The sequence below is a fragment of the Nomascus leucogenys genome, chromosome 1a (genome assembly GCF_006542625.1).
Source record: "Nomascus leucogenys isolate Asia chromosome 1a, Asia_NLE_v1, whole genome shotgun sequence".
NCBI lineage: Eukaryota > Metazoa > Chordata > Mammalia > Primates > Hylobatidae > Nomascus > Nomascus leucogenys.
In genome coordinates, this window is record NC_044381.1 from 21,795,688 (window position 1) to 21,821,481 (window position 25,794).

General features: G+C 38.0%; 1 protein-coding gene across 1 annotated transcript; it reads right to left on the bottom strand.

Annotated features, from left to right (window-relative positions):
• Positions 1 to 1,423: 1,423 nt before the first annotated feature.
• On the bottom strand, positions 1,424 to 24,147 carry IFNB1 (interferon beta 1). The gene is made up of 3 exons (XM_003260375.3): positions 24,137 to 24,147; positions 7,163 to 7,170; positions 1,424 to 2,278 (listed from the first exon to the last, which is right to left on the bottom strand). The coding sequence occupies exon 3, from the start codon at positions 2,181 to 2,183 to the stop codon at positions 1,620 to 1,622; it is 564 nt and encodes a 187-aa protein (XP_003260423.1). The 5' UTR covers positions 2,184 to 2,278; positions 7,163 to 7,170; positions 24,137 to 24,147; the 3' UTR covers positions 1,424 to 1,619.
• Positions 24,148 to 25,794: the final 1,647 nt, after the last annotated feature.

Consider the following 25,794-nt stretch of genomic DNA (forward strand, 5'->3'; position numbering starts at 1 on the left):
TGTTACCCGCTTTGAACCGGAAGGGGGAGCCCTGAGTTCATTGTCTACACAATAGTAGCTTCTCTGGAACTCTTAATGAACAGATTACTTCTCCTGAAAGCTGCTTCTTTTAAAAGGAACTCAGATTTCTGTACTGCTCTAGGAAAAAATGCCTAGATAGAAATAAAGACTTTTATGATGCTTCCCTTTGAACTTCTTTTTTAAGTACCCATTCACTAGAGACTGAATGAAATCATTATGTGACCATGGGCAGTTAGGAAATTTCTTTGAGATTTAGTTTCCTCTCCTGTAAAATGGCAATAATGTACTTGTGCCTACCTGAGGGGTGCTTGTGGAGATTAAATCCGATTACCTATATGGGATCTCAGCGCAGTGCCTATTTCATTAGACTCTCTCAGTAAACAGCAACTGCTAATGGCAGTAATAGCCATTATAACCCAAGTTCCCGAGTTTCGGTACAAAGACAAAAACCTAACCAGTCAGTCCAAAGAGCTCCTAGAAAAGCTTGATTTTTTCCCGATGTAAGCCCTGGGAAAAATTAATGCCCTCTCTATCCCACCTAAACTCCCCTTTCTCCTATGTTTCCTGGCTTTTTGCTTGGTTTGAAACTAGACTTAAACTGCCGCACCTCTTTCATTTGGCTTTAGGGACTATGTGGCGTCCGCAATGCAGAGCAACAGAAAACTGGACGGGATATTCCTGGAATTCTGTATGCACAAGGCAGTGGGGACCGGAAGCAGACTTAGTTTTTTGAAAAACTGGGAAGAAAACTAACCAGATGGTTAGGGTATAAAAAGGGTTTTTCTTCCTCTAATGCCTGTGCCATGCCAGCAGACAGGGACCCACAACTCCCCTAAGATACCCACACATCTTGGCTGTCCCATGATGAGCAGAATAAAGAGACTGCTGCTTAATAGTGTCATGGAAGTAAGTGGGACTTCTCACCCTGAAGCTTGCAGGGATGGCGGCGGGGGCACATAATTACTTAAAAATCTTTCCAGGAGCAAAGTGTCCCCCAAATAACATGGGGAGGTTAGGGAGAACACAAAAGCTGACATATTCCTCTGGCTATTCCTGATGGCCAGAGCTCAATTCTAACTTTATGACCAGAGAATCTGGAGCACACAGTAGGAGCAATGGGAACCCCAGGTTTAGTTCCAGACCCTCCTGCTTGCCTTTTCTCTTTTAATCCCACAGCAGTTCATGCCATATTTATTCCCCCATAAGGTTCAGGTCCCCTTATTGTCTCTTACCTTATAGATTCCACATGGCTTTCTTGAATTTTAAATTCCTTAAAGGCAGGGGCCAGAAAGTATACTACTTCGCAGGTATATTTTAAAAAGAACAACTAACAGGTACTCAGCAATTTTATAATATGGATGGTTATATAAATCAAATTGAAATTAAAACTGCCATGTTGACTTTTGCATCAAAAATAATTTATTTTCCAAAATAAAATTTAAATAAATAAAAATAACTCATAATTTAATAAAAATTTTAAAGTCTTCTAGTGTCCTTTCATATGCAGTACATTAGCCATCAGTCACTTAAACAGCATCTGCTAGTTGAAGAATGCTTGAAGTAATTGTCCAGTCCCAGAGGCACAGGCTAGGAGATCTTCAGTTTCGGAGGTAACCTGTAAGTCTGTTAATGAAGAAAAAGTTCCTGAGGATTTCCACTCTGACTACAGTCCAGGCACAGTGACTGTACTCCTTGGCCTTCAGGTAATGCAGAATCCTCCCATAATATCTTTTCAGGTGCAGACTGCTCATGAATTTTCCCCTGGTGAAATCTTCTTTCTCCAGTTTCTCTTCCAGGACTGTCTTCAGATGGTCTATCTGATGATAGACATTAGCAAGGAGGTTCTCAACAATAGTCTCATTCCAGCCAGTGCTAGATAAATCTTGTCTGAAAACAGCAAAGATGTTCTGGAGCATCTCATAGATGGTCAGTGCAGCGTCCTCCTTCTGGAACTGCTGCAGCTGCTTTATCTCCTCAGGGATGTCAAAGTTCATCCTGTCCTTGAGGCAATATTCAAGCTTCCCATTCAATTGCCACAGGAGCTTCTGACACTGAAAACTGCTCCTTCTTTGTAGGAATCCAAGCAAGTTGTAGCTCATGGAAAGAGCTGTAGTGGAGAAGCACAACAGGAGAGCAATTTGGAGGAGACACTTGTTGGTCATGTTGACAACACGAACAATGTCGCCTACTACCTGTTGTGCCAGAGCAAAGGCTTCGAAAGGTTGCAGTTAGAATGTCCTTATTCCATGGGTATGGCCTATTTATATGAGATGGTCCTCTCTCTATTCAGAGGAATTTCCCACTTTCACTTCTCCCTTTCAGTTTTCCTATGTCATTTACATTTGTAGTAGTTTCTAAAACTCTTTTTATTTAAGTTCCTATCTTATGTTATATATATTAGGGAAAAAGATTTACAAACGGTGAGGTTTTCTAATGTTTTTTAAAGTTTCAGTGAATGACTAAAGCAAATTGTAAAAAAAGACTTGGGAGAAAGCAAAGGAAAGCAAACGACCTAAGAATTCAAGAACCTCGAAACACTAAAAGATACAGTTGGTCCTCCCTATCCATGGGTTCTGTATCCGTGGATTCTACTGACTGTAGATGGAAAATATTTTTTAAAAATACAACAAAAATAATAATACAACAACAAAAAATAATGTAAATTTTAAAGATACAGTATTACAGCTATTTAGCATTTATATTATATTAGGTATTATAAATAATCTAGGGATGATTTAAAATATACAGAAATACATGTGCAGATTATATGCAAATACTACAACATTTTATAAGAGGGAATTGAGCATCCTCTGATTTTGGTATCTGTGGAGGCAGCGGGATGGTGGTCCTAGAACCAATCTTCTTTGGATACTGAGAGCCTGAGAGATAGATTTACTGAAAAGTCTATCAGGGAATAGTAGCTGAAACTGGAAGGAGTTTTGCCCAATATGATAATAGGTTAGTGTGAGAGAGCCTTGGAAATTTGTGAAAGGCACTGGAATAGTCTAGGGTATAAGAAATTTTCAAACCAACCAGCCACAGCCCTTTTGATCCTACACAGAGGAGAAACTGCCACAAGTGGAATCACACTTCAGCAGGATATAAACAACAGAGACAAGGATAGAGAAGGCCCAACTAGGGTGGGATGGAGAACTCAGAAGGCAGGCTGCTATGTTTTTGACCATTTCACAAAAACCAACAGAAGAGGGAGCTCTGTGAAGTTAGAAAAACCACCATGAACCACTTCCTGGTTCAGGAAAAATAAGCTCTTATAAGACCAAACAACAGAAAAGTATTAAGATGGAATCTTATACAAAGTTATTACTATAAAAAAGAGAAGGCTTTGGGAAGATGGCTGATTAGAAGCAGTTGTGGTCTGTGGCACTCTGCTCTTGAAGCCTTTGGCCAGAATGGTCTGACTGCCCGGAGCCTGTCATGCTGTGAGAAAGCCCAAACTAGCTTACAAGGAGAGACCATGAAAATTGGCAGTATATTTCAAAATTTAAAATTTCAAGCAATGAAATTGTTCCTTTAACTTGCAATACCGTTACTAGTTATTTACCTATGGCTATCCCTGCAGAAGTATGCATGTGTATGTGCTTGTGTATTATAGATACATACAAAACATATGTAAATGTTTATTATATTACTATCATAGTAACAAAGACAAATGTCCATCAGTAGGGAGCTTGTCAAGTAATACTATCATGTGGACAAGATAGAATATTATTCAGCCATCAAAAAGGACAATCAGCTGATATAGACCCATATCACAGATACATTTAGTGAAAAGAGCAATACATATAAGAAAGGATATGATATTATCATTTGTTTTGTAAGTTACTAGAAAGGTATGCATATGATGCTGTTATATGCATATGATTTTTTCCTTTGGGTAAAATTACTATCTATTAATAGTAGTTACCCTGGGGAATAATGCTGATGGGGTGAGGATGCAGCAAGGAAGAAAAATCTTTATCTTTTCACTTCATACCTTTAGAACTATCTGTATATGAGTTTTTCCTTGTAATAAGAAGAGGTCTGGGAAATAGGGTTATTAGGCTACTAGGGAATTAGGTTGTTACATTTGTAATTTCGTGCACTTTGAGAAAATTTAATAAATGTTACTAAATTTTAACCTTTATTTTGTTTTATTTGCATTTAAAATGTTCTATTATGAGCATATATTATTTTTGTCATTAGGAAATTTGGAAGACACCAGTTAATATTGAAAAATAGAACATCAAGTTGCACATACAACATAATTATACAAAAATATGTAGAGAAAATTAATAAAAGGAGGTAAACCACCATTTTAATAGTGGCTTGATTTGGCTTGTGAAACTAAAGAGTGATTTTTTTCCTCCCTATGTTCTTTGTATTTTCCAATTTTCCACCAGGAAACAAGTATTGTTTCATAACAGACTAATTTACATTATAAAATGAACGAGTCCCAACCTTTCTGGTTATTCTGCCTCTCTATGGGTTTCATTCTCTCTGGCCTTTTGGCCTTTGCAGGCCAGCTCTTAGCAAGACCTTGGCCATCTCATGCATTTTAAAAACAATGAGTTTTAGAATATCAAAAAAAATCTCGGCTCTTCCACTCAAAAATGTCTGTTATGTCCGTGATTGAGTAATTCCTTGGGGTTTTGAAGAGCATTCTCGGATTAGTCTGGAATCATCCATGGCTCATAAAACAAAAGCCAATGCAAGGAGCTTCAGAGGTTAGTCAACCTAGAGATGGCTGTCCCTCTCAGGAAAGAGGAGACAGTCTAAAGAGTCTGGTCACTGGGGCCTGCTCCTACAGAATGACTTGCAGGCTTGTATAGAGTTGACCTTTCCAGGTGCAACAGAAGGCCTCATCACTGCCCACATTAAACGGCCTCGATCCTCCATCCTGAAATGGTCCTTAGAGAGTTCATAATCTAATACAATAAAAACAACAGTAGTGGCAGTAGTAGTAGTTATCATTTATTAAGCACTTACTATTTGCCATTCTTTGAATAATCCTCATAGTAAACATTTGAGATGGGTTATTATCATCCCCATCTTACAGAGGAGGGAAATGAGGCTTAGAGAGGCTGTGTAATGTGCCCAAGATACACACTGCTAATAACGTGGGTAGATTGCACTTAAAACTGTGGTCTTTCCTGTAGAATATCAAGCAGACTATGGCTTACATCTTCAGATAGGTTCATGGTGTCAACCATGATGGTGATGATGGCTCTCAAAGAAAAAAGAAACTACATCTAGTGGAGAAGATGAGAAGAGACTCATGGCCGTTAATGCAGGCAGTGTGCCTAAAGAAGTGGTGTGATCACTACAGGTAGAGGTGGCTGTGGTGAGGTGATGTGGTTGAGGGCATTCAATTGGTACTGTCCAATAAAGTCACATATGCAATTTAAAAAGCTCTAATAGCCATATTGAAAGAGGAAAAGAAACAGGTGAAGTTAATTTTAATAATATGTTTTATTTAGCATAGTATATCCAAAATATTATAATTTCAACATGTAACCAATATAAAATTATTCATGAGATAATTAAATTTTGCATACAGTCTTCAAAACATAATGCATATTTTTACACTCACAGTAGAGTTCAATTTAGACTAGCACCATATAAAATGCTCACCAGCCACATGTGGTTAATGGCTACCATGATAGACGATAGATACCATGATATCCACAGCTCTAGATAGACAGAGACCAGCACAAACACAGCCAGGAGAATGAACAAGTTTGCAGGAGCAAAGACAAGGAGCTTCAATTGTGGACAGGCTTCATTTTAGGAATCAAGGAGGCTGAGGGTGGAAAAGTCAGGTTGAGCTGTATTATGGAGTCTTGAATGCCAGAGTGTAGCATTTGGACTTAATTCAAGAGGTCTTTGACAGAGAAGAGACTGGAGTTTTTCCCTGGGCAGAACAATAGGCAGAAATGTTAGAGGTGATTGGAACAGGGAGAGGCGAGGAAAAGTCCTGTCCAGAGGCTCTCATGGCTGTGGAGGCTGAAAATAAAGGCCATAGCTGTGGAAATGGAGCCAAAGGAATGGAAACAGAAAAATAAACAGGGAATTTTTTTCCTGGTTTCTTCTCTTTGTTCTCTAGCTACTTCCTGCTATTGTGTTCATGAGGTGCTTCCTAACACTCCACTTCCAGTTGCCTTTATGGAGTTTCTCCTCTACCCCTTCTCCTGAGGATTAGTAGTAATCTTGGCAGAAGCTCACCTATGAATGGGTTAAAATTTCTTCCTTTTAAATACATCATTTTAAGTTTTAGCTTCATTTCTCTTATTTTATTAGAGTTGTATCAGAATAACCAGGAAAATTTATTTAACCTTCTGTCTACCAGGGAAACCTATTTCTTAGACCAGCCCAATGTGTATCTGCATTGTAAGGGTTAATGCCCGAACCCTTTCCTGTCATCTTTCCCTTTGTTATTTGTCCCTTCTGTGGACATTATTTTTGCACACATCCTCTCCTCCCCTCGTTAACTTTCTGTTGTATGAAAAAACTACTTCCAGTCCCTGTACCAGTTCCTTGTGGTTAATGAGGTTTGGAGAGACAGAGTGACATTTAGAAAGTAAAACTTGAATGACATTTCTAGTCATTTGAAATCACTTTAATTTGGAACTGCTTTTCTATAAATTTCAGAGATAGGAACCAATTTGTCCTCTTCTTTTGAATATAATTATCTATGCAGGATTACTATGTATCTAGAAATAAACGTTTCAGTTGTCTTCTCTTCCTCCTTATATCTTCAATTATTTTTCAAGGAAGAGGGTCCCTATCAAAGAATGATAAATTATACAAGATGAAGAGTTATTGAGAAGTCCATAAGCAATGGCAGAACAGAAATGAAGCCAAAAGCAATCTTTCAGAAATATCTTGGGAAGCCAACAAATTCTTTCATAAGAGATTAATACATAAAAGGGAGAATTCCCACTTCCTCTTTTAAGAAAAAGTTTATAAAACAATAATATACATAGAAAATTTTGCATACATCTTGAGTATATAGCTCAATGAATTGTTTTAAAATAAAAACGTCTGCACTCTTTTGTAACCACAAACTAAAGATTATCAACACAACGGAAATCGCCTTCTTGTTCCCTCTTGTCTTAGTCTCTTGGGGCTGCTCTAACAAAACACCGTAGACTGAATGCCTTTTAAACAACAAGCATTTATTTTTACAGTTCTGGAGGTTGGAAAAGCCAAGATTAAGGCCCTAGCAGATTCAGTGTCTGATGAGGGCTTGCTCTTTGCTTTGTATGCAGCGCCTTCTCATTGCATTCTCATATGGTAGAAAGGGGAAACAAGGTTCCTCAGGCTTAGGCTTCTTTTATAAGGCACGAATCCCATTTGTTAGGGCTCTTGTTCCATTACCTAATTATCTACTAAAGGACCCACTTCTTAAAATGATTGCATTGGGGGTTAGGTTTTAACATGTGAAATTTGGGGGACACAAACCTTCAGACTATAGCACCTTGCAATCATTATTCTCTCTCCTCTCTCTGGTCACTACTTTCTTCTCCCAACGTCACTACCATGCAGTCTTTTAATACTCTATATTCCACCTGTTTTTGAGCTTTGTATAAATGGTTTCTTACCCTCAATAGAATGTCTGTGACATTCGTCTATCTTGTGTGTATAGTTTATTAATTTACATTAATGTGTTTTACCCTATTTAAAAGTGTACCACAATGTTTTATCCCTTCTATTACTAATAATTTTTTAAAAATATTTGCCATGATAATTAATGCTCCTATGAAATTCCTTGTCTGTATTTTTTACTGCACAATAGTACATACTTCTTTTGGGTATATGCCTAGAATGAAGTAACTGGCTCATAGAATATGTATATGTTCAGATTTAGCAGATAATATTGTAATGACTTCCCAAATGTTTGTACCAATTTACATTCTTACTAACAGTGTTTGAGAAGTTCCAGTTGTATCAGACTCTTGCCAACTTTGATATTGTCAGTCTTTTTAATTTCAGCCATTCTATTGTTGTACAATAATACTTCATTATAGTTTAATTTGCATCTCTCTGATTATTAATAAGTTTCAGCATCTTTTCATATGTTTATTGACCATTTGGATATTTTCTTTGTGAAGAGCCTGTTTCAATCACTTGTTGACTTGTCAGATTTTAAAAATTATATGCAGATGATGTAATTGTTTACATACAAAATACAAAAGAATTTATAGATAAACGATTAGAATTCAGCAAGGTCGCCAAGCACAAGATCAATATTAACAATCAATCATCACTCTTTAGCAACAAAATGTGAAAAATTACATTTTAAAAATGACACCATAGACGCTGTATAAAAATAATCTACTTGGAAATAAATCTAGGCGAAGAAGTGCAAGACTGTTACGCAGAAAACTTGCCAATTGTAAATGCGAGGTTAGTGAAGATCTAAATGAATGAAGATCTAAATAAACTTATAAATTGTGAGAGAAATTAATGAATGTTTAAGTTAATGCAGAAACAGAGAGACATACCATATTCATGAACTAAAAGACTTAATATTGTGAAGGTATGCTTTCTTTCCACATAAATTTATAGTCAATATGTTCACCCCAAAAAAGCTGTTTGTTAACTTGCCAGCCTCTTTCTAAAATGTATACAGAAGCCCAAAAGACAATAACAAAAATATTCTTGTAGAACAAAATGGGAAAGAATGTTCCACTAAATATCAAGATTTAGAACAAAGCATGAGATGTGTTGGGATAGACAGTGAGGCTGATAAAATAGAGTAGAGCTCAGAAACAGACCCATTGATATATGTAAATGACTTATGAAAAAAATATGGCATTTTACAATGGGAAAATGATGATCTTTTTCTTTTTTAGAAAAACAGGGAAATAACTGTATATTTATATGTAACAAATAAAAAGGAACCCATATGTCATACCATACACACAAAAAAAATTCCAGTGAATTGTAAATCTAAATGGAGAAGGCAAAACTTTAAATCTTTTAGAAAATAATTTAGAAGCATGCCATCATGACTTCAGTGTAGAGAAAAATTTCTTATGACTCAAAGTCCTAACCACAAAGAAAAGATTATTAATTAGATTGCATGAATATTAAGACTTATTTTTAAAATTAAAAAACCATTAAGAAAAGTCAGGCCATAGAATGACAGAAAATATTTGCAACACCCCAGTAAAGAGAATTCTAATATGCAGATTATAAAAAGAAGTCTTACAAATCAGTAGAAAATAAAACTAGACAAAATTTTGAACAGACAAGAGAGAAACTCTAAATAATCATTATATATGAGAAACTCAATCTCAGAAATCAGAGAACTATCATTGCATATACACTAAATTAGAGAAATATTAAAAGGCTAAGTAACATCAGTGGCAATATTGATAGTATATAACCTTGATATGATGTGATGAGAACAGTACTCTACCCCATGGGCTTCCTCCCCAAACTCTTACCCTGGTATAAATCATGACAAATATACTTTAAAAACCATTACCCTATATCTAACCAGTACTCCTCAAAACTGTCAAGGTCATCAAAAATAAGAAAAGTCTGAGGAAGTGTCAAAACTAAGAGGAACCCAAGGAGACATGAGAATTATATGTAATGTGGCATTCTGAATGAGATCCCAGAATAGAAAAAGAACAGTAGCTAAAAAACTAATGAAATGTAAATAAAGTTTGAACTTTAGATTTTTTTAAAAAAAGAGTAGTATTAACACGGCAAAGCCATTTTCATATTTTTCTTGAACATTAAGTACAAGTCTATAATTGAAAAATTTTTAAATGTAGTCTGGAATATTGCCAGAAACAAAAGTACAGCAGATATCTGTGCTGTTGCCTAACTACCCATAGCTGATTGGTTAAAATGAGATACATCAATGCTCCTCCATGTTTTTTGTTTTCTTTTTAAATGAAAAACTTTATTTTTTAAGAGCAGTTTCAGGTTCATAACAAAATTGAGAGGAAGGTACACTCAAGTTGAGGAAGTTTTCCTCTATTCCTAGTTTACTGAGAGATTGCATCATGAATGGGTGTTAAATTTTGTCAAATGCTTTTTCTGTATCTGTCAATATGACCATGTGATTTTCTTCTTTAACCTGTTGATGGGACAAATTAAGTTAATTGATTTTCAAATGTTGAACCACCCTTGCATATCTAGAATACATTCTACTTGGTTGTGGCATATATTTTTTGATACATTCTTGGATTCTTTTTGCTAATATTTTGTTGAAAATGTTTGTATCTTTGTTCATGAGAGATATTGGTCTGTTGTTTTCTTGTAATGTCATTTTCTAGTTCTGGTATTAAGGTAATGCTGGCCTAGTTGAATGATTTAGGAGGTATTCCCTTTGCTTCTATCTTCCGGAAGAGATTGTAGAAAGTTGGTATAATTTTTTTCTTTAAATATTTGATAGAATTCACTAGTGAACCCATCTGGGCATTGTGCTTCCTGTTTTGGGAGGTTATTAATTATTGATTCAATTTATTTAATAGATATAGGCTATTCAGATTGTTTATTTCTTCTTTTTACATTTTTCAGATTATGTCTTTCAAGAAATTGGTTCATTCTATTTAGTTATCAAATTTGTAGGCATAGAATAGTTTATAGTATTCTTTTATTATGCTTTCAATGCCTATAAAATTTGCAGTGATGTTCTTGCTTTTATGTTTGATATTAGTAATCTGTGTCCTCTGTCTTTTTTGTTTAATTATCCTAGGTAGATGCTTATCAATTTTATATATCTTTTCAAGAATCAGATTTTTTATGTTGATTTTCTTTATTGATTTACTGTCTTCAATTTTATTGATTTCTGCTCTAATTTTTATTTCTTTTTTTTTTTTTAACTTGGATTTAATTTGCTCTTATTTTTCTACTTTCCTAAAGCAGAAGTTTAGGTGATTAATTTTTACAACTTTCTTTTTTTCTAATATAGCATTCAGTGCTATAAATTTCCCTATATGCACTGCTTTCACTGAATTCCACAAATTTTGTTAAGTTGTGTTATTTTCATCTAGTTCAATAGATTTAAAAGTTTCTTTTGCCAACCAAGATTACTTTACCCAACAAAGTTGACCTTCAGAAATGAGGGAAAATAACAACTTTCCCAGACAAACAAAAACTGAGGTAGGATGGCACTACTAGACCTACTTACAAGAAATGCTAAAGGGAATTCTTCAAGCTGAGTAAAAGGATTCTAGTTAATAACATAAAAACATGAAAGAATAAAACTTACTGTAGGAATAGGAACAGCTCCAGTCTGTAGCTCCCAGCGAGACCAACACAGAAGGCGGGTGATTTCTGCATTTCCAACTGAGGTACTCGGTTCATCTCACTGGGACTGGTTAGACAGTGGGTGCAGCCCATGGAAGGCAAGCGGAAGCAGGGTGGGGCATTGCCTCATCCGAGAAGCACAAGGGGTTGGGGAACTCCCCCTCTGCCAGCCAAAGGAAGCTGTGAGGGACCATGCTGTGAGGGACGGTGCTATCTTGCCCAGATACTATGGTTTTCCCATGGTCTTCGCAACCCACAGACCAGGAGAGTCCCTTGGGTGCTTACACCACAAGGGCCCTGGGTTTCAAACACAAAACTGGGCAGCCATTTGGACAGACACCGAGCTAGCTGCAGGAGGTTTTTTTCATACTCCAGTGGTGCTTGGAACGCCAATGAGACAGAACCGTTCACTGCCCTGGAAAGGGGGCTGAAGCCAGGGAGCCAAGTGGTCTAGCTCAGCAGATCCCTCCCCCAGAGAGGCCAGCAAGCTAAGATCCACTAGCTTGAAATTCTCGCTGCCCGCACAGCAGTCTGAAGTCAAACTGGGACACTTGAGCTTGGTGGGGGAAGGGGCATCCAACATGACCGAGGCTTCAGTAGGCAGTTTTCCCCTCACAGTGTAAACAAAACTGCCTGGAAGTTTGGACTGGGCGGAGCCCACCGCAGCACCTCAAAGCTATTGTAGCCAGACTGTCTCTCTAGATTCCTCCTCTCTGGGCAAGGCATCTCTGAAAGAAAGGCAGCGGCCCCAGTCAGGGGCTTACAGATAGAACTCCCATGTCCCTGAGGTAGAGCACCTGGGGGAAGGGGCAGCTGTGGGAGCAGCTTCAGAAGACTTAAATGTTCCTGCTTGCCAGCTCTGAACCTGCTTGCCAGCTCTGAAGAGAGCAGCAGATCTCTTAGCACAGTGCTCGAGCTCTGATAAGGGACAGACTGCCTCCTCAAATGGGTCCCTGACACCGATGCCTCATGATTGGGAGACACCTCCCAGCAGGCATCGACAGACACCTCACACAGGAGTGCTCCAGCTGGCATCTGGCAGATGCCTCTCTGGGATGAAGCTTCCAGAGGAAGGAGCAGGCAGCAATCTTTGTGTTCTGCAGCCTCAACTGGTGATACCCAGGCAAACAGGGTCTGGAGTGGACCCATAGCAAACTCCAGCAGACCTGCAGAAGAGGGGACTGACTGTTAGAAGGAAAACCAACAAACATAAAGCAATAGCATCAACATCAACAGAAAGGATGACCACACAAAATCTCCATCAGAAGGTCACCAAAAGCAAAGACCAAAGGTAAATAAATCCATGAAGATGAGGAAAAAACAGCACAAAAAGGCTGAAAATTCCAAAAACCAGAATGCCTCTTCTCCTCCAAAGGATCACAACTCCTCACCAGCAAGGGAACAAAACTGGATGGAGAATGAGGTTGATGAATTGACAGAAGTAGGCTTCAGAAGATGGGTAATAACAAACTCCTCTGAGCTAAAGGAGCATGTTCTAACCCAATGCAAGGAAGCTAAGAACTTTGATAAAAGAGGAATTGCTAACCAGAATAACTAGTTTACAGAAGAACATAAAGGACCTGATGGAGCTAAAAAACACAGCACAAGAACTTCATGAAGCATACACAACTATCAAGAGCCGAACTGATCAAGCGGAAGAAAGGATGTCAGAGATTGAAGATCAATTTAATGAGATAGGTTTCAATATATAGATTTGGAGAAATTCAAGAGCTAATAGGCACCACACCAGAGGCATTAACAGAAGATGACTTGACAGAGATAAGTGCTTCTGAACCAGTGCCAGACAATGAGGAAGAAGACATAGGAGAAGCAGTGCCAGAAAACAAATTGGCATTAGACAATCTGGCAGAAGAGTTCTGATTATTCAAGACTGCTTTTGGCTTCTTTTATGACATGGACCCCTCTATGACATGGGCACTGCAACTAAAGCAAATGATGGAAGAATGATTGGTACCATATATATAAAAATTTTTAGAGAAACATAAAAGCAAAAAAGTTACACAGAAATTATGATTTATTTCCATAAAGTTACATTGTGCCTGCTTCTTCTGCCTCTCTTTCCACTTCCTCACCCCTTCACCTCTGCCACCCCTGAGACATCAAGACCAACCCCTCCTCTTCCTTCTCCTCCTCAGCCTACTCAACATGAAGACAAGGATGAAAATCTTTATGGTGATTCATTTCCACTTAATAAATAGTAAATATATTTTCTCTTCCTTATGATTTTCTTGATAACGTGTTCTTTTTTCTATCTTACCTTATTGTAAGAATACAGTATATAATACATATAACATAAAAATATATGTCAGTCAACTATATGCTATAGGTAAGGATTCTCGTCAAAGGTAGGCTACTAGTAGTTAAGTTTTGGGGAATCAAGAGTTATACACAGATTTTTAACTACACGGGGGTCAGTGCTCCTTGCTAATCCCTATGTTGTTCAAGAGTCCACTATAAGCCAAAACAACAGTCTCCAAACAAGGTCTCTCTTGGCCAATTGAATGTCTAGCCATAGTACCCAAAGGTAGAATGAAGATTAAAGTGGAAATATATATATATATTAATATATATTAGATATATTAAATTTTATATATATATATGAAGTCAAGGGTGACTTTCTTTTGCCAAAATTACATGCTTCCCTTTTACAACGCATTACAGAATCTGAGAGAATTAGAGTCTCCAATTCAAATTAATAGTTAGAACTTTTTGCTTGTATCTTAGCAGATGTAATAAGCCATAGCCATCAATAAAATAGTTTTCTTGTGTGTGGTAATGATTTAAATGAACTGTTTTGGCATGATGCAAAATTTGCATTGGTATAATATCCACTTAATGTTACAATGTATCCTGGTTTGGGAAATTTTTTTTAAAGAATAAAATGGATTTCTTGTAGACAACATATCTTTTGTTCTTGGTTTTTGATCCACTCTGACAAGCTCTTTTTTTTTTTTTTTTTTTCTGAGATGGAGTCTCGCTCTGTTGCCCAGGCTGGAGTGCAATGGCGTGATCTTGGCTCGCTGCAAGTTCCACCTTCTGGGTTCATGCCATTCTCCTGCCTCAGCCTGCCGAGTAGCTGGGACTACAGGTGCCTGCCACCATGCCCGTTAATTTTTTTGTATTTTTAGTAGAGATGGAGTTTCACCATGTTAGCCAGGATGTTCTTGATCCCCTGACCTCGTGATCCACCTGCCTCGGCCTCCCAAAGTGCTGGGATTACAGGCGTGAGGCACCGTGCCTGGCCCAAGCTCTGTCTTTTAATGATGCATTTAAACTATTGACATTGAACGTGATTAGTGATGTAATTAGATTAATGTCTTCCATACTTATAACTGTTTTCTTCTTATTGCTCTTTTTCTTCATTCCCAATTTTGTTTTCCACTCTTTTTCTGCCTTTTGTGGTTTCAACTGAGCATTTTATAGAATTCTACCTTCTCTCATTTCTTAGCATATCAGTTATACTTGTTGCTATTTTTATTTTGGAAAAACTGTTGTGTGTTAAATTAAGGATTTTTTAAAAAGTTTTTATTTTACCTTCACTTATTTCTTCTCTGAGAAATTTCCTTTATTTAGATCTAAGTTTCTTTTTTTTTTTTTTTTTGAGACGGAGTCTTGCTCTGTGGCCCAGGCTGGAGTGCAGTGGCACAATCTCAGCTCACTGCAAGCTCTGCCTCCCGGATTCACGCCATTCTCCTGCCTCAGCCTCTCCGAGTAGCTGGGACTACAGGCGCCCGCCACCACGCCCGGCTAATTTTTTGTATTTTTAGTAGAGACGGGGTTTCACCGTGGTCTCAATCTCCTGACCTTGTGATCCACCCGCCTCGGCCTCCCAAAGTGCTGGGATTACAAGCATGAACCACCGCGCCTGGCCCAGCTCTAAGTTTCTGATCGATATCGTTTTCCTTCTCTCTAAAAAAAAATTCTTTTAAAATTTATTGTAAAGCAGGTCTACTGGTAACACATTCCCTCAATTTTTGTTTGTCTGAGAAAGTCTCTATTTCTCCTTCACTTTTAAAGGATAATTTGCAAGATACAGAATTCTAGGTTGGTGTTATTTTTTCTAAATTCTTGAGGTAAGGTATTTTTTTTCCTCTGGTTTATTTCAGGATATTTTCTTTACCTTTGATTTTCTGTAGTTTGAAATGATATGCCTAGGTGTGATTTTTCCAGCATTTATCCTACTTGATGTTCTCTGTGCTTCTTGCATCTGTAGTTTAATGTCTGACATTAATTTGAATAAATTCTCAGTCATTGTTGTTCAAATATTTCTTCTCTTTCTTTCCGTGTTTTCTTTTTCTGATATTTCCATTACACGTATGTTACACATTTTGTAGTTATCTTACAGTCTTTGACATTCTGTTCTCTTTTTTTCCTAGTTCTTATTCTCTTTTCTTTTCAGTTTTGAAAGTTTTCATTGATAAATCCTCATGCTCAGAAATTCTTTTCTTCATCTTTGTCTGGTCTGCCAATAATAACATCAAAGGCATTTTTCATTTTTTGTTTTATTTCTGAGAACTTCCATCAAAACTCAGCTTCCAGTACCATAGCAGCTAGCAGCCTTGCCCTAATGCAAAATGAAAGGAAACTGGTCGTAGGTGTTCACAATTTGCCATTCACGAGGCAATTCTTTTTCCTGGCAGATGGAAAATGCTTAGATGTCCAACCCATGACCAGTGGATCCCTCATGTGGGAAACCTGTTTATATTGGCAGATGCCTGTGTGAATTTTTTCTCACCTGTGCACAGCTTATGCCTGCCTGACCATCTCCCTGGTCCTAAGAGCCTGAACTTGTCTTCTCCCCAGCCACCCAGAAAAAATCTGGCATGGGGCAACTCCTACTTCTTCAAATTTAGTACACCACCACAATAGGCAAGAAGTTCAAAGACTTTACTTATAGCTACTAGGAAGGAAAGGTGTAATGAGGCAGGAATGAAGAGTTAGGCAAAGAACGAGAGAAATCACGAGGGCAACTGGCAGAATATATAAGGGAATAGGGTATGTGTCACTTTAAGTTCACAGGAAAATGCTTGAATGATTTACAGGAAATGGCTAGAAAGCAGAGAGCACAGTCTGCTAGGGAGGAGAGATGCCACTAAGTTCTTATCTCTGACCACTGACTTAGGCCATTTGGGTGTGGTGTAGAACTATAAACTGTGCCAAGAGTAGGACCGAGCCATGCTTTGGTATGACAAAGTTAAACTTACATTCAAAATGGATGCTGAGGCAACATAAAATTATAAGATTCCACTACACTGTCAGACTGTTTTTGATCTTTAGCATTTCTTTTTGGTTCTTTCTTTTCTTTTCTTTTTTTTTTTTTTGAGACAGAGTCTTCCTCTGTCACCAGGCTGGTGTGCAGTGGCACGATCTTGACTCATTGCAATCTCCACCTCTGGGGTTCAAGTGATTCCCCTGCCTCAGCCTCCCAACTAGCTGGCACTACAGGCATGTGCCACCACACCCAGCTAATTTTTTGTATTTTAGTGGAGAAGGGGTTTCACCATGTTGGCCAGGATGGTCTCGATCTCCTGACCTTGTGATCCGCCCACCTTAGCCTTCCAAAGTGCTGGGAATTACAGGCATGAGCCACCGCGCCCGGCCTTGGTTCTTTTATAGGCTTTCCATCACTCTGGTTGCATTGCCCATCTGTTCTTGCATGATGTCTACTTTATCTGTCAGAGCACTTAATCATAGTTTAAAATTCCCAGTCTCATAATACCAACATCCCTGCCATGTCTGGTTCTGATGCTTGCTCTGTCTCTTCAAATTCTGTCTTTTTGTATTTTAGTATGCCTCGTTATTTTACTACTGCAAATAGGCCTTTAAAAATGTGACAGTAAGGTATTAGGAAGAGGAGGTGTTCTCTAGTCCTACCAGTAGGTCTCTGTTTTTAGTGAGCCTGTGCCTCTGGACTGTGAACTTTAAAAGTGTTTCTGTGTCCTCCCTCCCCCTTTAGGTGGAGCAGGATGGCTAGAATTGGCTGGAGTTGGGTATTTTTCTTCCTCCAAGTCAGTTGAAAGTAGGCTCTAATAAAACCCCAGGAGATTAGGTTCTAGTTAACTAGCTTTTTCTGAGTGCAGACCTTGTTAAGAAGAATGGAGTGCTTCCAAATATTCTCACCTTTATTGCTGGAAGCACTAGTGAATTTTTCTCTGATATTTCCTGTGAGAACCAGCTCAATCACCTAGAGATAAAATGCAAAAAGTGTGAGGACCCTTCTACAACTAAGTCCTCTTGAGTTTTTAATCCTCAGTTGTCCATACTGAGCCTTCACCAATTCATCAATTATAGTCCAGGTTTTCCTGGTTCCCTTAGTGGTTTCCACTGGTGAATCTCTGTTCTGGTTTAAGCTGTAACTCTCTGGATTTGCCTGCCTGTTTCTCCAATCTTGGAGGTAGTAATTGTCTCTGTGTCCTCACTTCTCCTGGATCCAAACAGAGTTTTCGGATTTTACGTCTGTTCAGCTTGTTAGGACAGAGTGGCCATTTCCAAGCTCGTTACATGTAGAAGTGGCTATAATTGAATTTTTAATTCAAGTAAGAGGATCAAAAACCAATGAAAACTATTATATTACTACATAGTTATTTCTCTTAAATTGAGAGTGATTTTTTTTTACCTTGATCACCAATGAAGATTAATCAACTTCTCTCGTTTGCTATTTTTGTAAGCGAGCAGGGGACATTTAAGCACATGGTAGATGGTAAGCATCATTAAGGTGGGAAATCAGACTGCAATAGGATGCTATCAAGGCCAGGACAAGGCAGTTATTTCTTTCACCTGATAAATACACAGTCATTTATTTAATGAATATTTATTATTAATTAATGTATTAATGAATATTAAGTACTTGGTAAATAATATTTATATTTTTATTGAATATTTAATAATATATATTGAGCATTCCATAAATAGAAATAGTGAATATTGGAATATTATTGGGCTATTCTAAAAATGTCTTTCAATAAAGTTATGCTGTTGGCTTGATTATATGTATTGTGCACTCTTTCTGAGTTTATTCCAATGTATTTTATGCTTTATTATTGTTATATTTTGAAGAAAGTTATTTTTTCATTACCTGTTCTAATTTTTAATGGGACTAATTTTCAATGGGACTAATTTTCATTACATTTCAGGTATATGTGTATTTCTGTTATTTTAAGTGAACATTTAAAACTTCCTGAATTATACTACTAATATGACAAATATCAATAAGTAGAAACACATGAGCACCATCTTTTTTGATGTGTCCACAATTTTTAAGTGTCAATGGCTTCAGAAACCAAAACAGTTGAGAACTGCTGATGTTGATAATATTTACAAGAGCCTATTTTGGTGGTTAATTTGGCATGTAATAGTATTAATCTCTATTTTTATTGGTTGTCTTCTTTAAATCACATGAAAACAAACGTGGAATTTTCCCGACCATGGGTAGTGACTGCGGTGTAGCTTCAGATTGCATTTGGAGGAAAGTCCATTGGAAAAGGATGGGGAAGGGAGGTAATGAGGACACAAAAGGCAGAAGAGATTCGTTCAAAAACAATACCCTCCACAATAATAAAATGAAGGGTAATCTCACCAAAGTCTTAATTACATTGGAGAATTTTGCTCAGTGACCAAGAAAGTTCCTGTGAAACTTGGGAATCACAAAGGAAAACCCTAAGTTCAGGGAAAGGAAAAAGAAGAATTTGTTTTTCTCTCTTCAACCTGCTGCCTCCCTCTCAGCCTCATTCAGTTCCCGAAGCTGCTTCTTTCCATGCTGAGCTTTATAACCACAAGCCAACAGCTAGTTGGGTAGGGAATCCACCTTCAGACCTCCGACCTGGTGTGAAGAGACAGAGCATGCTGCTGAGATCTATGTGCCACTGCTTTGAGACCTTTCTCTGTTCCTTTTCCCTTTCCCACATCCTGGATGTCTTGTCATAGTCAAAGGCCTTTGACTAGATGCATTTGTTAGTTTCCGTTGTCACCTAAGGATCCAGGAAAGACTAGGCCACTTCACTGGGGGCTCTGCCTGTCTTGTTAATGTCGGGATTCCTGACATGATATCAAAATAACGGCACCTTGGACGCTGAGAAAACTGCAGAATCAAGAAGGTCATTCTCTGACTTTGTCTCACCTTTCTGTGTGAAAGCTGGTCATAAAATAATTATCTGTCCTATCTCCCCTGAAAGTATGTCGTAAGACCCCCATGTGACAGGTGTCTTTCCCTGCTTCTGGAGGAAAGGAATAAAGACACAGGGACACCAAGAATAATCTGAACAAGCGGGCCTTGCTAAGTCCCCCCTCAGTTTATTAACAATACTTCATATCCCCTTTTTGTCCAATATGCTTTTACACGACTGTCCATTTTTCATTAAACCTAAGCATAAAAATAGACAGTTTCCCTAGGTCTTTGGATCTTCATTTCTAAAGCCTCTTGTCTCCCATGAAAATTAGTTTAAAAAATTAGTTTTGGTTTTCTCTTGTTAGTCTTCTTTTATTACAGGGGTATTAGCCATGAACCTTGCAATAGGTGAGAAAAGGCACTACTTTTTTTGCCCACACTAATGACATCTCCCTTATGCAAACACAACCAGAGGGTCCTACAGTCTTCACCGCCAGCCACAGCTGGAATGGTCTCATCAATGGATTGATGGCCCAGGGACACACAAGGGCTGTGCTGAGGCTCAGAAAACAATACCCCAAAATGATGGCCACAGAAGCAGCCTCAGAAGCAAAACTTTCTCTGACTTCCTCCTGCCCTTCTCTGTGGCCCCTTATTCTCTAGTATCTCTCCAGAATCCCTCTTCCCAAGGCAGGCCATAGAAAACAGAATTCCTTTCCCCAAAGCCAGCCATAAAACCTAAACATATTACTTCAAACTCCTCGTTGCCTTTCTGTGTAAAAGCTGTCCATAAGGAAATTATCTGACCTGCCTTATCTGATGGTAGATTATAACTGCATTCAGAGAGGGCCCTGCCCCATTCCCAGAGTAAGGAATGTTGCACAAAGAAGCCCAGAAGAATCTAGACAGACAGGCCTTGCTAGGTTTCCTCACTCAGTCTGTTAGCATTAGATCATGCCCTTTTTGTCCAGTCATTTTTCTACATAGCTGTCCAATTCTTCATTAACCTAAGCATAGAAATGGTATCTTTGGGCTTTCATTCTGAAGGCTCCCATGTCACATGAAACTACTATACAATTAATTTGTATGCCTTTTTGCCTATTAATCTGCCTTTTGACAGATGATTTTCAGTGAACCTTCAGATGTCAAAGGGCTAATTTTCCCCCGGCCCCTACAGCTGCCCACCCAACATTTCCTACCATGTGCTACCTGGGCTCCCTCCGTGAGAAACTCCACATTGGCCCTATCCAATACAGACTTCAGTTACCCTCCAGCCTGGGTTTACTTTTCCCTTTGGCTACCAGGCACTTCTCTGAGCTGGATGTTATTTAATCCTCACAACCACTCTCAGGGGTAAGTGCAGCCAGGCCTAGGATTAAGAAGAGAATACACGGACAACACACTTACAGCAGCTGCTGAATAAGCACCAGCTCCATTCCCTCCACAAACACGTGGACAAGTCTATTTTTGGTTTTCTGTGGGTGCTTCCTATCTCAGAAGCAGTTTCTGGTACTTCTTCAAAGTGAAACCAAAACCCTGTACATCATTAAAACTTACAACCAATTACATTTTTATTTCATCATCAGGGGCTGTACGATGAACCAGGTGGTGCAAAAATAACAATGAAGGTGATGCAACAAGTGAAAAGGAAACTAAATGTGAATTGTCGAATTGGAATCGAAGAATGGAGCGGGTATTCCCCTTTGCCCTGGTGCTTGCCTGAGGCAAGTGCAGCTTATCTTCACAAAGCAGAAGAGTCTTCTGGCTGCCTGGAAGAGGCCTCTGTTATTTTAGTGAAAATATTTAGCTCCTCGAAAGGTAGAGAGAACCAAGAGGTAAAGTGTGCCATTGTAGACAGCTGGTGTGTGTGCCAGGTAGCAGTGCTTCTGTCTACATCCTGGGATATTTGCTGCGAAATGCTTGGCTCAGTCACCAAGTGAATGGCTCTTTCTGCCTCTCCCTTGTGAGTAGTTGAGCTGGCATTAAAAAGTTCCTGGCTAGTTCTTTTGAAATTACCTCACCTTCCTGCAGACCTAGAACATTAGGGAATAATCCTCCAATCAGTTTCAAATAGGAGAGCTCACATGTAAGCAGCCTTATTTAAGTGCCAGGCATCATTCTGAGCATGTTATATAAATTAAACAATTAATCCTCACCACAGTTTTATGAGGTAGGACTGTGGTTATCTTAATTTTACAGATAAGGGAATTGGGCAAAGAGAGGTCTATTTCCTTTTCCCGTTATGATATCCCAAAATAGCATTCTGCTCCTTGAGTTCTAGTAGGAACATTCAAGGCCTGGTTGACCTTTCCCATCTCTCACTCTGGACCCCTGGAGGGAAGAAAACTTGATCTCATTCCTAGCTCTTATTTTTCACTTATTTCTTATTTTTAGAAAATGTGCAATTCTGCCAACTCTTTGCCTTAGCTCTTGCTTTCAAATGACTTGCACATCTCTGTCCTTTCTCCCCTTTTCCAAAATTTTCAATGTCATTTGCATCCTTCCATCAGTTCTAAAATGCTGGTTACTTGTGGATGTCTCTCCATTTTATGCCCTGTTCTGAGCCTATGGCTCTTTGCAGATACAGCACTTGTGGAACACTCATCATTCTGTTCGGTAATCAATGTTTTGTTTTATCCTCTCTTTTCCAGAAGATTCGTGTTTTAAATCTGAACTTTGTCTCCCCAGTCATTAGCACAGTAGCTGATGGTAGAAACTTAAGTATTGTTTATTGAATAGATGTAATGCTGCAATATATGCTTCAATGAGTTTGTGACTGTCAAATAGCAAGGAGTTGTCTTGGCAATATTTGCTGAGGGTTCATTTAATGAATTCTCTTGACAAGAATTTGAGCTCCACCTATCTCATGAGCACATTGATAGGCAATGTGAACAAAGGAAAAATAAAATTCAAAAGAGAATACAATTTATGTTGAAAAGAACATTAAATATTATTTTAGATAAATGTAGCCCCAACACATGTGAGTCTTCTTGCTCCTTCTCTGACTCTCTTGGCATCCAAAAGAAATGCAAATCCATAATCAAAAGTCTTTAAATTTTAATATAGTTCCTCATTAAGGCCCTTGAAGAGACAGCAAAGTGGTAAATTATGTCATAAGTCTGTTCAGTAAAACATACTTAGTTCCTGTTTTAACAGGAAATAGAAGCAAATGGAAAACTAACCAATTCATTTTATGAGAATAAAATCATACAACGCAGATAATAAGATCAGCCAACAAATTATAGGACACTTTTATAAACATGAAGATAAAAATACCATATTAAATATTAAGAAGTCAAACCCAAAGATGTGCTCTAAATAAAAAACTAGAATGTAACCAAGAATACAATGGTAACATACGATAATCTGTTCATGTAATTATTAGTATGTGACAAAGGGAAAAAATACACTAATCTCACAAGGTACCAATAAACTCCCACATTAATTAAAAAGCAATACCTTAGCCTACCAAGGCTAGAACCAGCTTAACTCTGATAAATGTTATTGCATCTATTAAGAGTGCCCTCTACTATAAGTAACAGACAACTTAGCTAATTGAGTCTAAAATAAGGAAGACATTTGCTCAGTCCACATAATTGCAAATCTGTAGGGCAGTATTCCTACAAGGATAATAGAGAGTTCCCATTGCTGCACATCTCGCCAGCATTTGGTACTGTTAGCGTTCTGAATTTTGATCATTTGAGCAGGTGTGTAGTGCCTCCGCATTTGTTATTGTAGAACTAGGCCTATAGCAGCAAGGAGAATCTGTGAGAATGTAACACAAGGATTAGGCTTTTTTTCCCCCAAATGGCTAGTTGACTGTCCCAGCACTGGCTTTTCCCATTGGTTTGAAAAGCCACTTTTACTGTATGCAAAGAAACAATAAATTCAATTTTCTTTTTCTTAACTTTGATTCTGTTTTCTTGACCGATTTCTCTATTCTTGCAATAATACCACTTGGTTTTAATTTCTGCAGTCTTACAAGATCATTTTGTATTTTACAAGGCAAGTCCCTCTGTAAATTTATTCCTTTCTCAGATATTCTGATGTATTAATTTTTGATACATTTTGTAGTCAGCTTGTCAAATTCCAATTAAAAGTCTTGTTGACATGTTATTTGGGAATGCATTGAATTTATGTATAAATGTATAATAAAGCAATTAAAAACAATTCAGTAGATTTTTTTTTTTTTTTGAGACGGAGTCTCGCTCTGTCGCCCAGGCTGGAGTGCAGTGGCGTGATCTCGGCTCACTGCAAGCTCTGCCTCCCGGGTTCACGCCATTCTCCTGCCCCAGCCTCCAGAGTAGCTGGGACTACAGGCGCCCGCCACCGCGCCCAGCTAATTTTTTGTATTTTTAGTAGAGACGGGGTTTCACCGTGGTCTCGATCTCCTGACCTCGTGATCCACCTGCCTCGGCCTCCCAAAATGCTGGGATTACAGGCGTGAGCCACCGCGCCCGGCCTAATTCAGTAGATTTTTATGTACTAATAGAAAAAATCTCTAAGATCTAGTAAGTAAAAAAAGAAACATGATATTTATGAAATACAAACACACTTAATATCCACTAAATATTTCTATATGTATAAATTTATTAAATAAATGAGGAAATGACTAAAAGGATACTCATTAAAGTATTAACTATGTGAAATTGGGATGGTAACAGGTCAATATGACTTTTCACTTGTATGAATTATTCTAATTTTTAATCATGACAATACATTCATGTATTTTTTATAAATATAAATAAATCTTTTTTAGTTCTCTAAAGTAACACTCCTTAGGGCAGTTACTTAACTTTGCATCTGCTTATCCATCTTTTTGTGAGCTTCAGCCTGCTTTGCTCTTTTTACTCCACTTTGAACAGTCAAGTAAGACTTTTTGCTCCTGAATAAGAAGCTTCATTGTGATTCTCCAACCTTTACCTCAATGGACCAAGCAGAGATAGGACTCAGTCTATGATTAACTCATTACTGATTAATTCATGATCACCAAGGTATTAATTGATAAATTCATTAGACTTTTCTCAGTTTTAATAGCAACATTAATGATAATCTAGTTTAAGGGCCAAGTGTTGTTCTGTACTGCATACATTATGTCATGTAATCAATTCAACAATCCTATAGAAAAGATGTTATTATTCCCATTCTATAGAGGAGGAAACTGAGGCTGCTCAAAAATGTTAAGCATATTTTCCAAGGTCAAACAATTAATCAGTGGGAAGCCAGAATTTAAATACTGGTTCAGAATCTGAACAGATCTCATGATCTTAGCCCCAGTAATATAATGATAATCAGATGTTTGTGCAGCACTTTAAAAAAACTTACTTTACTTATTTATCTGTCTTTTCAGAGACAAGGTCTTGCTCTGTTGCCTAGGCCGAAGTGTAGTGGCACAATCATAGCTCACTGAAGCCTCCAACTGCTGGGCTCCAGCAATCCTCCCATTTCAGCTGCCTGAGTAGCTGGGACTATGGGTGCATGCCACCACACGTGGCTACTTTTTAATTTTTTTTTTAAATTTTATTATTATTATACTTTAAGTTTTAGGGTACATGTGCACAATGTGCAGGTTTATTACATATGTATACATGTGTCATGTTGGTGTGTTGCACCCATTAACTCATCATTTAGCATTAGGTGTATCTCCTAATGCTATCCCTCCCCCCTACCCCACCCCACAACAGTCCCCGGTGTGTGATGTTCCCCTTCCTGTGTCCGTGTGTTCTCATTGTTCAATTCCCACCTATGAGTGAGAACATGCGGTGTTTGGTTTTTTGTCCTTGCGATAGTTTGCAGAGACAGGGTCTCACTATATTGCCCAGGTTCATCTCGAGCTCCTGGCCTCCAGCTATCCTCCCACCTTGGCCTCCTAAGGCATTGGAATTATAGGCATGAGTCACCATACATTAAAATTTTAATTAAGGTAAAATGCTCATAACATAAAATGTATCACCTTAGATACTTTTAAAGGGTGCAGTTCAGTAGTGCTATATTCACGTTGTAGTGAAACTAGTCTCCAGAACTCTTTTCATCTTGCAAAATTTAAAGCCTATACTTATTAAACAACTCACTGTTTCTCCCTTTCCCAAAATCCTACACTTTCTGTATCTATAAATGTGACTATTCTAGATACCTGATATAAGTGGTCATATACTATTTGTTTTTTTGTGTGATGGGCTTATTTCAGTTGGCATACCATGCTCCAGAATCCTCTTGCAGCATGTGTCAGAATTTCCTTCTTTTTTTTTAGACTGAATAATATCCCATATGTATTGACCCCATTTTTTTTTTTAATCCATTCATCCATCCATAGGCATTTGGGTTGCTTCTATCTTTTGACTACTGTGAATACTTTTGCTTTGGATATATACTCAGTA

What these genes read in the sequence shown, in the direction of transcription:
- IFNB1 (XM_003260375.3), bottom strand. Translation starts at nt 2,183, where the DNA reads ATGACCAACAAGTGTCTCCTCCAAATTGCTCTCCTGTTGTGCTTCTCC.